Source organism: Odocoileus virginianus, chromosome 20 (genome assembly GCF_023699985.2).
Source record: "Odocoileus virginianus isolate 20LAN1187 ecotype Illinois chromosome 20, Ovbor_1.2, whole genome shotgun sequence".
Taxonomy (NCBI): Eukaryota; Metazoa; Chordata; class Mammalia; order Artiodactyla; family Cervidae; genus Odocoileus; species Odocoileus virginianus.
Window position 1 is genome coordinate 56785496 of NC_069693.1, and position 14490 is coordinate 56799985.

General features: G+C 47.3%; 1 protein-coding gene across 2 annotated transcripts; it reads right to left on the reverse strand.

Moving 5' to 3' along the window:
• Window positions 1-736: 736 nt before the first annotated feature.
• On the reverse strand, window positions 737-10520 carry GABARAPL2 (GABA type A receptor associated protein like 2). Of its 2 annotated transcripts, none has more exons than XM_020883989.2 (4): window positions 10365-10520; window positions 9984-10039; window positions 8681-8853; window positions 737-1007 (listed from the first exon to the last, which is right to left on the reverse strand). In XM_020883989.2, exons 1-4 carry the CDS (start codon window positions 10396-10398, stop codon window positions 917-919), a joined length of 354 nt encoding a protein of 117 aa, XP_020739648.1. In that variant the 5' UTR covers window positions 10399-10520; the 3' UTR covers window positions 737-916. The 2 variants fall into 2 exon arrangements, with proteins under 2 accessions (XP_020739648.1, XP_070307625.1); XM_070451524.1 differs by having other exon boundaries at window positions 974-1033; window positions 10365-10483.
• Window positions 10521-14490: the final 3970 nt, after the last annotated feature.

The window sequence follows — 14490 nt, forward strand, 5'->3', positions numbered from 1 at the left end:
AAAGATCACCATGATATACTGTTCACTGAAAAAAAGTATATCTAATATGTTGTAAGTATATACAATGTGTTCTCTTTTGTGTAAGAAAAAAAACATTTTGAACATATATTCACATATAACTGGACTTCCAAAAATAAATTTCGAAAAAAATGTGCCAGTAAAAGAAGTTTCCCAAAAGGTGGAGGGTTAGGATAGTCAGAAAACAGCAGTGGGAGAAGGACTTCTTGATGTACACCTTTTTAGAGATTATATTGACCACTTAAAGTCCCTCCTGACAGAGGCTTCCTGTGCCCAGCTGTTCTGCCATGGGCCCCACAAACCCTCCTCCTGGCCTGGCATACGTAGGAGCGCCTTCTCTCACCCATCTAAAATAAAGTGAATAAAGGACAAGGTCACACTGCAGTGCCTTTATAAGAGGAAGTTTTATTGTTAATTATTTACCTTAATAGTTTCAGAAAGAGGAACAGATTAGCTCAGTCCAACATGACTGGCAGTTGGCAAAATCTAGTAAAGCAAGTGTTCTGATTGCTATGGATTTAATTTGGATGCTTTTAACACTTCACCATCTAACACTTCAAACATAATCCAGAATAAATGCATCATCTCCCCTTTCACTTTAATTCCCACCTCCCTCACTTCAATATGGAAATATCTTCATTAAATAAGATTCCCAGAGGAACGAGTTCTCTGGAGGGTATAGTCATGAGGACAGTGCACAAAAAGAAAAAACGCAAAATAAAACTCTGTGTGATAATTTACTAGTCTAAGGAAACAAAACCTTCCAATATATTAAGAAATAAATCCAGTTACAAATGCACTGATAGGTCTATGTCAAGAGGTTCTGGTAGAGTAACTGAAAATGGCCGGCTATTTACAAGATCCACAGCAGGAACGCCGCACCAGCCCAGCGCTGGCCTCAGAAGCCGAAAGTGTTCTCGCCACTGTAGGCCACGTACAAGAATCCATCTTCATCTTTTTCCTTCTCGTAAAGCTGTCCCATAGTTAGGCTTGAAAGAGAGAAACAGAAATAACACTGAGAGTTGGGGTTAATGGCTGAGTCCCGCTGATGGGAGAAAAATGGCTTGAGAATAAGGAGCACACTACTTAAACTAGCTACTCTCTGTAACACCTCTGGTGAGAGGCTGATAAAAGGAATCAGGAATCGGGGATTAGACTAGAATCAGCCCCCTATCTCAAGGCCAGGCCATCTGACGCACCCTCACACCAAGGAAATCCTTCAGAAGCCAGCCCCAGCTCCCAGGGAGTGCTTTCAGAGAGCTTCCTGAACGCCAGGGGCAGGGGAGAAAGCCGAAACAAGTACGGGACCAAGAGCCCGTCTGTGGGAGTGGAGGACAAAGGTGGGAGCAGTGCCTCCTTCCAGCTGGCCTCTGAAGATTCTTAACTAGTGCCTGACAGGACGGGAACGAGTGGGTTCATGCCTGTGCAACCTCCCCCGCCAGAGACCTGTGCCCGAGACCGGCGTCGGCGTCATCAAAGGGAAGCTGCTCTCCTCGCAGGTAGAGCAAGAAGCTCTCAGGCTGTATCGGCAGCCAAAGAAGTCCTGCCTGAGAAGCCTCCACGAACAGATACTGCTCGAGCTAAGCACGCGGGGGAGGAGAGCTGGCTTTCCCTCAGCAGCACAACAGACTGCAGCAGGGGAGACCTGGGCGCGCTCCGCCATGAAGCTGAGCTGCACTGGCTCCAGAGGACAGCCTAGCAACACCTGAGCTCTGGCCACCTGAATGCACTATTCGAGATGAGCAGGAGGTCCAGACACATGCTAAACATGGGCATGACTATGTGTGGGGGGAGGTGGGGGTGTCAACCAGAGAGCCCCATCTGACGGAGCAGTCTGGGAGCCAGCTCGAGACGTCAGAGGTCACTAAGCCCAGAAAGGTCACAACAGATGCTTCAGTGCAGGACTCAGTAAAACCAGGGCAGCGGGCACACGGAGAGGGGTCGGGGCCTCCAGCTGGTGAAGACAAGGCTGCCCCACGGCCCTGCCTTGCTCCTGGCTGCTGTGAGAGACCTCCATGTCAACAGAGACCACACTTCCATACAAAGGGGAAGTTTCTTCCTTCCCGACTCTTCCTGCCTCTCTTTAAGCTTAGAGGGCTGGCTGTGTGGGTAGATGAGAATTAGTAACAATGTAGGAGTGGATGAGTATGAATACAAAATAGCCTGTCACTGGCATCTTGTACAATAAGAACTGTGCTCTGCGAGGCTCTGAGGTGGAATTTGGTAAAATAAGGAAGCAGCACTGTCCAGGAGAAATTTCTGCTATGATAGAAATGTACTATGTTTCTGCTGTCCACTGCAGTAGCCACTCTGTATCTGTGTTCAGGGCTTGAAAAGTGGTTCATCTGAATTGTGATGTGCTGTTAAGTGTAAAATATACACAAAATTTCAAAGTGTCAAAGTACAAAAAAAAGATGCAAAATTATCTCAATTTCGATTACATGTGGAAATGATGACATTTTGGGTATATCACACAGGTAAAATATACTATTCTTTTTCTTGTTGAATGTGGCTGCTAGAATATGTAGAATCACACAGGTGGCTTGCATGCCACTTTATGAACCGCACTGCCCTGAGACACGTGAGGACCTCGGGGCAGCCGGCAGGAGGAGGACACCTATTCCAAGTGGCGGGCCTCCACCTCAGCTGCAGAAACAATTGGGAGCTTGAAAAACATGCCCAAGCCCTCCCCCAGACCAACTAAATCAGAATCTCTGGAGGTAGGGCCCAGGAATCAGTAAGTTTTAAGATGTCCAAGATGATTCCTTGTGCAGCCAAGTTGAGAATCCTTTTGCCAGAGGGGGAGATGCCTATCTTTAAGAGCATGTTACTAGGAAGAAGAGTGACAAGCCAGGAAGTGGAGTGAGGAGCCAGCAACTAGCAAAAGGTTGGAATGAGTAGCCATGTCTCTCGAGAAGACTTTTCGCCCCAGTGGCTGGCACCCTGAGGAACCCAGCTTTTCCCTGAGAATCCTGAAAACGAGGCCAAGGGGAAAACAGCTACCGCTATGGCCACCACTCTGCACCACTTGGTACACGTGTCCAGGGCGCTCTCGATAAGACCTGAGCTACCATTTCCCCAGCACCACTACCAGAGGGCCCGGAAGCAACAGACACTGTGCAGTTCAAAGGCAGCAGCCCTGGGTGTCTACATCATGTGTGGCCCCACCTGCAGACTAAGTTACGTCACGTGTGGCCCCACCTGCAGACTAAGTTACGTCACGTGTGGCCCCACCTGCAGACTAAGTTACGTCCCGTGTGGCCCCACCTGCAGACTAAGTTACGTCACATGTGGCCCCACCTGCAGACTAAGTTACGTCACGTGTGGCCCCACCTGCAGACTAAGTTCTGCTCTCCGAGCAAGTTACAGACTCAAGGAGAGTGACTCGGACTCCTGCCGCCGAGTTAGAGACGCCCGAGGAGCTTCGTAAACCCCCGACTCTGAATGCTGTCTGCAGTGAACAAGGACCGTGGACCGACTTCTAAGGCAAGCTCTGAGACTCTGAGGGGGTTGGAGGAGCAAGGTCTATAATCATGTGGCTTTCTGTCTTTAGATTCCATTGTCTTTTGGTAAAACTTGGGTTTCTAAATCTGTTTAATAGTGTCCTAGCAGCTACAGAGGCCAATCATAAAAATTCTAACTATAACAGCAAACACTTCTGTGCCAAGCACTTGTTCTAAGTGTATTTCATACATAACTCTTTACCCTCAGAACAGTCTTAGGAGGCAGGTACAGTCATAACCCATAATTCACAGATAATAAAAGTGAGGCACAGAGGTTAAATAATTCACCCCAGACCACAAAGCTAGGAGACATTCTTGCCACCAAGTTGTGCTGCCTTCATGTGAATACACAACTGGATCTAACAACCAAGTGTCAGCATTCTTGTACCTTCTGCAAAGATCGCCCTTAGAACAGCGCTCCTCACATACATATAAGCATACGGAATCACCCGGATGTCTTGCTAAAATGCCATTTAGATTCTGAAGGTCAAGGTCAAGCCTGAGGTTCTACATTTCAAACAAGTTCCCAGGGAAGCCACTGCTGAAGCCTCTGTATCACACGCTGAGCAGGCCTTAGGGCCCCTCCTTCAGATCCTGTGTTTTGATAACTAGGTGGCTTTCCCTAATGACTTTAGAGCCCTCTCGCTATTCTGTTTCTCTGGAACGCAGCATCACGCGGAGTCTACTTAGCTGGCAATAGCACTATGTCCTTATACTCAGGGTATCCCTTGGGCAGGAATTGAAAACTGACTGCTCACAACTGGGATCTAGATGCTCCAGTCCGCAGCCCATGACTGTACACCTGATTCCAAGGCTTCCCTAGATGCCGAGAAAGCATCTGTACAGTATGATCTGAAAACAGTACTTGTGGGATCAGGCCACATACAGAGAATCAGAATAACTCAGTCTAGAGCCAAAAAAGAGCTGGGCTACAAATATAGTTTAAAAATAATTTTTAAAAAGAAGTCCCATATATATGGAATTTAGAAAGATGGTAACGATAACCCTATATGCAAAACAGAAAAAGAGACTCAGATGTATAGAACAGACTTGTGGACTCTGGGAGAAGGCGAGGGTGGGATGTTTCAAGAGAACAGCATCGAAACATGTATATTATCTAGGGTGAAACAGATCACCAGCCCAGGTTGGGTGCATGAGACAAGTGCTCAGGCCTGGTGCACTGGGAAGACCCAGAGGGATCGGGTGGAGAGGGAGGTGGGAGGGGGGACCGGGATGGGGAATACATGTAAATCCATGGCTAATTCATTTCAATGTATGACAAAAACCACTGCAATGATGTAAAGTAATTAGCCTCCAACTAATAAAAATAAATGGAAAAATAAAAAAAATAAAAGAAGTCCCATTAAAAGGACAGCCAAGTGGAAGGGCAGGGATGTAGAACACGCCTCTCTTCAACACTACCGCAGAAGGCTGCTGTGTTCCTTTAGGACAGGTTCCACACACCCTGAGAAGCTGGGCTCCCCTCTCCGAATTCAGAGGCCCAGGCCACTCAGCACTAGGCGGGCCGCCGCTGGAGCGCCAGAGCATCCGCAGGCGACAGGCTGCTCTGATGCGTCTGTCAGGCTGACAACTCACAGGCAGCACGGCTTGCCGAGGGTTCCCGCCCAAGTGAGCGGCTACAGGAGACGGCCAGGGACAGCCCCCAGCCCGGCACTGAGGCTCCCTGCTGCGGCATCACTGCCACGGCCTCGCGAGTGACGGCCATCCAAGGACGCCGCCTTCAGGCTCTCAGTCTGACAGGGAGAAAGGGGAAAGTCCAACAGCAGATCTACGGCGATCTAAGGTGTGGTGGTACCCTGAGTGACATGAGCCTCAACTGCTCCCTAAAACCTTGCCCCCACCCCTCCATTCAAGATCGAGCAGGTCTAGACAAACTAACCAGTAATTAAGGCACTTTTCAGAAGGACCCACATCTAGGAAGAGCCATGCTGCTGAGGACAAACTAGTTTTAAGCTACTCGACAGCTTATGAATTGGGGGCGGCTGACCTAGAACTGTGGATGCCCCATCCCTGCACCAGCTTTCCTTGGCCCCAACCAAGGTCAGCTTATGGAGGCTGTGGGATCCAGCCTGACTCATGAATTGGCTGGACCGATGGGCCACCTGGCCATCCATCTGCTTTGAAGCCCACGTGCTTCCACTGGACCTGGATTTGTCTCTTTTCCAGCAGGAGAAGCGGGGTGGGGGGTGAGGGGAGAGGACAGTGGCTACTGCTGTGGACCCTGGAAAGACATAGGCCTCAAAGTTTAAGTTAATATGGCCCTAGAGGCTCCCTAAAATTCTAAAATACAAAAATTAACCACTGCTTATTCTTTTTATCAGGTTTTTCTCTGATATACTCTATTCCACTGCTAAAATAAACCCTGCTTTGAAGAAGTATTTACCCAGAAATGCTCAAAAGTGTTGAATTGAAGCATATTTCTAAATAAAGTTTAAATGAACTGTAAGACATCATAACTTCTTTTACACAGTACCATTTTAAGAGCCAGGAACAAAAAAAACTAACAAAAAAAGAGCCAGGAACAATTCAATACCATAATCCTAAACAGCACAGATTTCCCAACATAACATTCCCAAATTACAACATTTTAGATATATTTAATTTAATAATATACTCCAGTTTCTATTTTACACAAGGGAAGACTCTTCTTATCTGTGCTCTAAACAAAGACCAAAAGGTGGGCACCAATGCCAGGTCTGGGTTCCCCACTAAAGCCTTGACTGGAAAACTTATACAATAATGATATTCTTTCTCAAGTCCTGTCTGCACCAAGACACAGTTTTCCTTTCGTTTCCTGCCTGATTCTAGATGCAGGCACCTAGGCAGAGAATTCAACTTTCCAATGCTAAATGGGCAAAGGTAGTTGAGATCTCCCCTTTCAAAAAAAAAAAAAACAAAAACTCAGAAAGGATTTAAAATGTACAACTCTTAGGGACCTGCTTCTGTCTCTATCTCTAGAGTCAATATTAACACTGACTACTCAAACCATAATCACATTATTTTACATGATGGTCGCCTGTGTCCCGGAACACTCCCAAAGTCTGCTCTAAGGCAGGAATAATGAAGTTACTTTTGCTCAGCCTCAGACATAAGCAATCCTTGTGTAGATCTGCTTGTTATGGGATGGGGGAGGGCTCATCCTTTCTCAACTCTGATTTCCCCAGTCACTCTCCAAAGGCTGCAAACCCTGGCTAACAGTTAAAGGAGGCTCCACGCTTCCCTAAGGAGGCTGGAAAGTGCTAAGGAAGAGGCTGCTGCTGCCTTGGGGAGGAAGTGGTGAAGCTGAGTCAAACTGTAGCTTTAGGAAGGAGGCTGACAATTTCGTTTGTGCAGGCATCAGGTGATCAGCAGTTGAATAAAGAGGATGTCACATGCCTCTTTTGTTTATAAGCAAACTTGTTTTGAAGACTAAAACCTCCAAACAAAGAACTGCCGCCTTAAATGTGGGCCAGGAAGTCATTAAGTGGAGCCAAAGGCGCTGAAGGATCTGGGTGGAGGGGCTGGTTGGTGTGCCTTGGGTCACCACTGTAACCTGTTTTAGGGAGGATTCTTACCAGGTTGGAAAGGCAAATAAAACAGGAGAGAAAGCAGCTTCTGCTGCCCTGAGAATCACTTTTCATTTCCAGTTCTACCTGGGGAGAGGGCATTAGTTAAAACCTGCAGCCATTGTAATTGCTACATTAACATAATCTTAATGTCCCCAGAAGCCTGCTTCATTTCTTCAAGAAGTATGGGAAGATCAGAATCAAACAAAACAAAACTCAAGGCTACAGGTCCTACTCACAAACTTCTTCCCACCAAGAAGCCAACTCTGGAAAGGAGAACACACAGGGCCGTCAAGGAGCTGCACAAGCTGCAGGTGGCATGAAGATCTATTTACCTCTACCTCCCCACCACTTTAAGGGAAGCAGAAAGTGACCAGGAATGCCCAGGGCTTCCCTAGCCTCCCGTGGAGAAGAATGCACCCAGCACCACAGTGCCCAGAGGCCTGGAAGGAAGGCTGAGAGCCCAGCGGGGTGACAAGATGACCCCTGGCAACACCACAGCTTCCTAAGCTCAGGCTGTAAGCAGACCAATGGCGCCCATTAAGCAGGGCCTGGCCTTTCTCCTCAGGCAGAGCCTTGGCCTCACGGAAGGCAGACCTTCCATTCTCCCCTATCCTCTGCCAAACATCAGGAAGCAGAAGTGGCAGAGACTGGGAAAGAGAAAACCAGACCTTGAAAACAGCCAGTTATTCTATTCGTAGGAAATGGGACAAGAATTTGGCTTAGGCCTCTCCTGGAGCTTTCAAGGATTTTCAAAAGAAGCATATTTTGGCTACACGGGGCTAGTTCCCAGGGCTTCTTAAAGCCTTAGCTTCAGAAGTACTACTTTTGGGGGGATAACAAAATGAAACTCAGGAGGAAGAGGGCCAGCATTTGGCTCTGTTACTCAAATCAGTAACAGAAAAGAACTGACCAGGGATACAGACTGAGCCAGAAAATTCTCCTCTCTCCACAGGAGACTAAAGCTAGGTTGTCGCCTACCTTGAAGCGAATTGTAATGCCCCTGCCTCAATTCAGGCCCCAAATATCCCAAAGACTGCTTCTAGGCAGCACAACAGCAAGAACAAGAGGCCAGCTACTCTGACAGAGCAAAGGGAGGTGGAAGTCTATAAATAGCCGTCTCTGGGTACCTGAGGCTCAGGCAGCGTACTCTCAGAGTCCAGGACTGAGCCTGGAGAGCGAGCGGGCAGGCAGGGTGCTTAACTGAAGCTAAGCCTCAGCAGGGCCCACAGGCTCCTGGGGAAGAATGACAGGACTTATTTCACGGATCATTTGGAGAAAAACCTCATTTCAGGCTTCAGTTCTACTGATGGCTTAAGCCTAATTAAGTCCTGAACTATTTAAAACGATTCTTGGGTATCTGAGGCTGAATTTCATCTTTTTTTTTTTTTAAAGTCCAGGCCTTGCTCTGTTTCCTTAACCCAAAGTGCACACACATCCATTGCAGCCCTTTCTTCTTTTCCTTGAGCTCCTGATGTCAGGGAGCACAAAATTCAGATTTCTAATCAGGATCTCTAAGAGTTTTCAGACTCCCAAAGTTTTGAGTTCTGTAAGCAACCAAGCAGATGTCCAATACCAGTAAATACCCCTCACCTGGACTGTGGGACTGTCTTATCCACAAACAGGAAGATCGCCTTTTCAGAAGGAAGCTGGATCCTTTTCCTGATGATCCACATGAACTGAGCCACAGTGATGTCGGATGGAACCAGATACTTCCGTTTGTCAATGTCAACAATCTGAGAGCCTGAGACCTTTTCCACAATCACCTGCGAAAGCAAAGGTCATGACTGGATTGCTAACGTGAGGCTCTGGCCTTGCATTGCTGGAGTGCTGATTAACAGTGTGTGGGCAAGGAGGTGGGTGGGAAAAGGCATAACATGAGCAAATACGCCCCTGGCTTAATAAACCACACACTCTGGAGGTTAAGAATTGATATAAATGTGTTACAGGGAAACAGTAAGTGCTTTTCTGTGGTCAATTATTAATACAGCTCCCATCCCTGATCTCAGCACGCATAAGAGAAACACAGCCCTCACTACAAAGCTTTTCAGTATTCTGTCTGGGCAGAAGTGAGAGTATCTGGGGAGGGGTTCCTCTACAGCCTCTTACTCCAGGGCCCCAGAATGGATCTGCCTTCACAATACAGGGGAATTAGGATCTCAAAGAACACAGGAAATGAGAAGGGACAGATCAGTGGGGATGACTGGCAACCCCAGGCAGCCAAGGTCCAAGCTCTTCACTTGGCCTGTTGCTTCTCTGAACTAAGTTTCAAATCTATCCCTCCTGCCTCTCCCCAAAGGAACTGTTCATAAGCAATAAGCTACAATAACAGGCCTGGATGTCCTCAAAAATCAATGAGGGTTACAGAAACTATCTCCCCCATCATGGGATAAATACAGGATAAGTATTATTGATCAGTGGCGGCTCAGATTTTTCTTTTTTTTTGGTCAGGAAAGGATGACAGGGTCAGGGTGAGAAAAGGGAACCAGAAGTCAGATAAAGAAGAAGGCACAAAGTTAAAGATGAATGTCCTGAGACTGAAGTACCACTTCCAAGACCAAAGTGAACGTCTCCCTCCACCACCATTCCCTAAAGTGACTGTGACCTGTCGCCCTGTCCTAGAACATCGTTTCTTACATAATTGGCTAGGGAGCCCAGAGGCTGCAGACAGCTCGCTGGCCTAGATCGCGAGGTTCAGCACCAAAGCATCCTGAACAGCATCCAGTACAGCCCCTCAAGCCGCGGCCCTCGACGGCCCCTTACCCAGTGTGGCCCATCTGCCCCCACAACCGTGACTGGATTCTAAACTTGTCAACTGTTGAGCAGCCTGGGGCCCCACCACCGGTCCTAGACGGCAGGGGTGGCAGCGAGGCGAGGGGGCGGGGAACGCACTCACGGGAACCCGGTCGGGGTATTTCGCTCGGATCTTCGCAGATTCCACGCATCTGTGTTCTGAGGGAGAAACACACGGGACTGACTGCCGCGCCTGCCCGCCGGCCGCCTCCCAGAGCCCCGGCCCTCCTCCCTCCGGGACCTGCGCACACCCCCGGTCCTCTAGGGCGTCCGGGCGGGCCCGGTCCTCGGGGCCCCGGCTCCGGCAGGGCCCGCAGAGAGCGGCCTGGGGCTGGTGGGCAACCGCCCGGGGGGCCAGGACCTCAGCCGCCCGAGCCCGGAGGGAAGCACCGGCCCCGCCCGGCCCAGCCTGGGGAGGCCTGAGTGGGGGAGGGGGCCCCCGCCGCCCCCGCCCCCACGGCCGGGCCAGCGGCCGAGCGCTCACCCAGCGAGTGGTCCTCCTTAAACATCCACTTCATGGCGGCGGCGAAGAAGGGACGCAGCCGGCTCTCGGAGCCGCGGAGCTCAGCGCACCAACCACAACAACAACGACGGCGGCGGCGGCGGCGACTACACGGCAGGCGGGACTTCCGGCTGCCAGAGCCTAGCAACCGGGAGGGGCGGGGCTTCCGGCGCCGCTCGCGGGACACCGCCTCAAGGGGCGGGCCCGCGTGTCAAGGGGCGGGGCAGGAGAGGGGCTTAGAGGAGTTTCGGCTGAGGTGAGGATAGAGCGGGCGATTGGGAGGTCTGTGAGGGATACTGATGACTGCGGAGCGGGTATTTGAGAGCTGGTAGCAGGCGTGGGGTCTCGGTGGACGTTAGTAAAGGGAAGAGGTGAGCAGGGGCCCGGCTGACAGGATAGAGCCCTTACAGTGCTGTTCAGGAGACTGTTCAAAAAGCAGGGCTGACTGGGGAGTTGATGACGAGAGGGCAATTTTGTAGGTTTGAATGACAGAAGAGGGTGCTCTGATGGCCAGTGATAGCAAGGGGTCAATTTAGGGCTTTGACAGTTTGGGGAGGAGTCTTTGGAGTGACTGCAGGTTCAGGGCTCAATCTGAGGAATGTGACTGGTTTGAGGGGGCTGTGTGGGGAGGGGTACCAGAGGAGTTAGAGGTGAGACTGTCAGACCCAGAGAATTCCCCTGATACCTAGTCATGAGGTGGGTTTCTTTGGCATTCAGCATGAAGTTCAGCCTTCACAACCTAAGGGGGGTGTGTGTGTGTGTCCTGCCTGACCATATGCCTTCAGGTTCTCCAGTGATGTCATTGCTTTCTTCCTCCAAGACACACCAGGGCAGTGTGCTCTAGTTCATCCATCTTTTTATGAGCTGGTGAATATGTAAGAAGATATTCACTTAATTGAGCACGTGATCCTTGCCACGTGCTTGTGATTCTGATGCATCTGAAAGGCTTGTATGTTTGGACATTGTCATTTATCATTTCCTAAGTGGAAATTCCTGATGGATGCTGTGGAATATAGCTTCATTCTAGAAGTATTTCTTGTTATTTTAAGATTGCTTCCTTGTTTTTTATGAAAAATCCTTTGAATTTCATGCCTGGAAACTTTTGTTGTTGCATGTAAGAGCACTGTTCTAAGTGTTGGTGAAAAGCAGTAAACAGAACAGACGGCACTTCCACTCTTACAGAGCTTGCATTCTAGTGGGACAAAATGAAAAATATATATGTTGGGTAATGATAGGTACTGTTTAGAAAAATAAAGCATACTTGGTGACTACTGAGTCACATGATGGTGGGATCGGATGTTAATTAGATAAAGTGGTTGGCATATTTCTGGGAACGGGAAGGAGTCCCGTGTGACTGGAGCTGAATACAGAAGAAAGTGTGCACTAGGAAGTGAGACCAAAGAGATCTAGAAAAGTGTGTTGAACTTTGAATTCCATTTAAAGAACTTTGGATTTTATTTAGAATGAGATGAGAAGGCAGTGGAGGGTTATAAGCAGAAGTGTGACATGATATGACTTTCCTAGCTTCTGTGTAGCCAGTAGATTATAGGGGGTTGAGGATGGAAATAAGGGAACAGTTAAGAGGCTATTGTGATAATCCAGGTATAAGATTATGTTGGTTTAAACCAAGATAGTATCTGTGGAGGTAATGGGAAGCAACTGTGTTCTAGATACATTTTGAAGGTAGATCCAACAAAATTTGCTGAGCAATTGAATATGATTCATGAGGAACAAGTATAAGTCAGGGTTTTGGAAGAATTGAGTTGTCATTTACTGGAACAGGGTGGAACCTGAGGGGTGGGTTGTGCAAATCAAGAGTTTGGTTTTGAATATATTAAGTGTTAGATGCCCAAAAGACACATCCAAGTAAAGATGTAGAGTAGGTAGATGGATCTATGAATCTCAGATTCAGGATAGAAGTATTTAAAGCTATCAAATAAGATGAGATCTACTAGAAAGTGAGACAGCATATTAAAAAGCAGAGACATTACTTTTCCAACAAAGATCCGTCTAGTCAAGGCTATGGTTTTTCCAGTAGTCATGTATGGATGTGAGAGTTGGACTATAAAGAAAGCTGAGCACTGAAGAATTGATGCTTTTGAACTGTGGTGTTGGAGAAGACTTTTGAGAGTCTCTTGGACAGCAAGGAGATTCAACCAGTCATCCTAAAGGAAATCAGTCCTGAATGTTCATTGGAAGGACTGATGTTGTAACTGAAACTCCAATACTTTGGCCACCTGATGCGAAGAGCTGACTCATTTGAAAAGACCCTGATGCTAGGAAAGATAGACGGCAGGAGGAGGAGGGGATGACAGAAGATGAGATGGATGGATGGCATCACCGACTCAATGGACATGAGTTTGGGTAGACTTCAGGAGTTGGTGATAGGCAGGGAGGCCTGGCGTGCTGCAGTCCGTGGAGTCACAAAGAGTCGGACACGACTGAGCAACTGAACTGAACTGACTGAAATGAAGAGAGTGAGCATAAAAATGAAAATAACCTGTTTTGCAAATAGAATTAAGCACTGAGGAATGAAGATGGTTGTTAACCCTCTGATAGTGAATCAGTGAAGGAGTTAGAAATTGGACCAAAGACCCCTGCTTCCCATTACAGAGCTGGTCATTGTGTCCTAGTTCGAAGTATGTGTACACCATCTTACACCTGGAAGAACTTAGTATGCTTCTTAGTGGAGAGATTCGAAGCTCATCAACTTACAAGCATGTTTGTCACCTGATGGTCTCGACGTGCAATGTCTGTCTTCTATCTTTACCTACCTTTTTTTTTTTTTTTTTTTTTGCCACATCACGCGGCATGCAGGAATCTTAGTTCTTAGTCCCCCACCCCACCCCCAGGGATCCAACACATGCCCAGTGCACTAGAAGTGCAGAGTCCTAAGCCCTGAATCACCAGGGACTTCCTTTTACCTACCTTCCGAATGTCTTTTTCCAGTTCACCATTCTAATTGGTTTCTCTGGCTGATGACATTGTCACCTTAGACTGTGGTAAGGGCACTGTATAGTTTTCCCATATGGGCATGTCTTGACCTCTCATCTTTGCTAGGATCTCAGCTGTTCTCTTCAGCTAAAACCCAATTCTAGGTTACAGTAACTAAACTTATCATGGTAATCATTCTGAAATGTATAGAAATACTGAATCATTATATTATATAACAGGAACTAACCTAATGTTGTGGTCAATTGTACTTCAAAAATGAACTCATTAAAAAGAGATCAGGTTTGTGATTACCCAAGGCAAGGTGGAGGGAGGGGAAAGATGGATGAAGTCAGTCAGAAGATACAAACTTCCAGTTATAAGATAAATGAGTACTAGGGAAGTAATGTACAACATGATAAATATAATTAACACTGCTTTATGTTGTATATGAAAGAGTAAATGCTAAGAGTTCTCATCACAGGGGAAAATTTTTTTTCTATTTCCTTAATTTTTAATCTATATGAGATGAGAGATGTTCAATAAATTTATTGTGGTAATCATTTCATGATGCATGTAACTTAAATCATTATGTTGTACACCTTAAACTTATACAGTGCCATATGTCAATTATACCTCAATAAAACTAGGAGAAAAACCCACTTCTAGGTTGCCTTCAAAATAGGGGTATCTACCAGTGGATTTCATTCTGAGCACAAACTTCACAAACTTGGCACTGCAATGTGATCCTTTAGGGCCTTTTGATGGAGAACTTGACTGTTGATTACTTAAAAAATAAAAATTCCTTCTGCCATGTCTGAAATACTAGAAAGCAGATGGGATGGGAGGGAAAGCATTCAATTAAGTCATCAGTTCAATTCAGTCGCTCAGTCGTGTCCGACTCTGCGACCCCATGGACTGCAGCATGCCAGGCTTCCCTGTGTAATTTTATCTTTGAGGAGGACCACGGCTTCTCCTAAAATAAGTAGCCTAAAGCTTGTGCCCAATCAAGATAGCAAAGTATAGCAGAGCTATACAGTAATTATCTTTTTTTTTCCCCTCGAAGAACAGGGAGAAAAATAGGTCCGTTTCCGTGTCTGCTCTGCTATGGAGTATAGTGAAAGCGATAGAAAATTTGGAAACAAAGGGACCTGGTTTGGTCTTAACCCAGGACAAA

Excerpts from the sequence above, each read along its gene's own strand:
- GABARAPL2 (XM_020883989.2), bottom strand. The coding sequence starts at position 10,398 with ATGAAGTGGATGTTTAAGGAGGACCACTCGCTGG. Across the intron at positions 8,854-9,983 it reads AATACCCCGACCGGGTTCCC|GTGATTGTGGAAAAGGTCTC; the intron begins GTGAGTGCGTTC and ends TTGCTTTCGCAG. Across the intron at positions 1,008-8,680 it reads AAGACAGTCCCACAGTCCAG|CCTAACTATGGGACAGCTTT; the intron begins GTGAGGGGTATT and ends CTCTCTTTCAAG.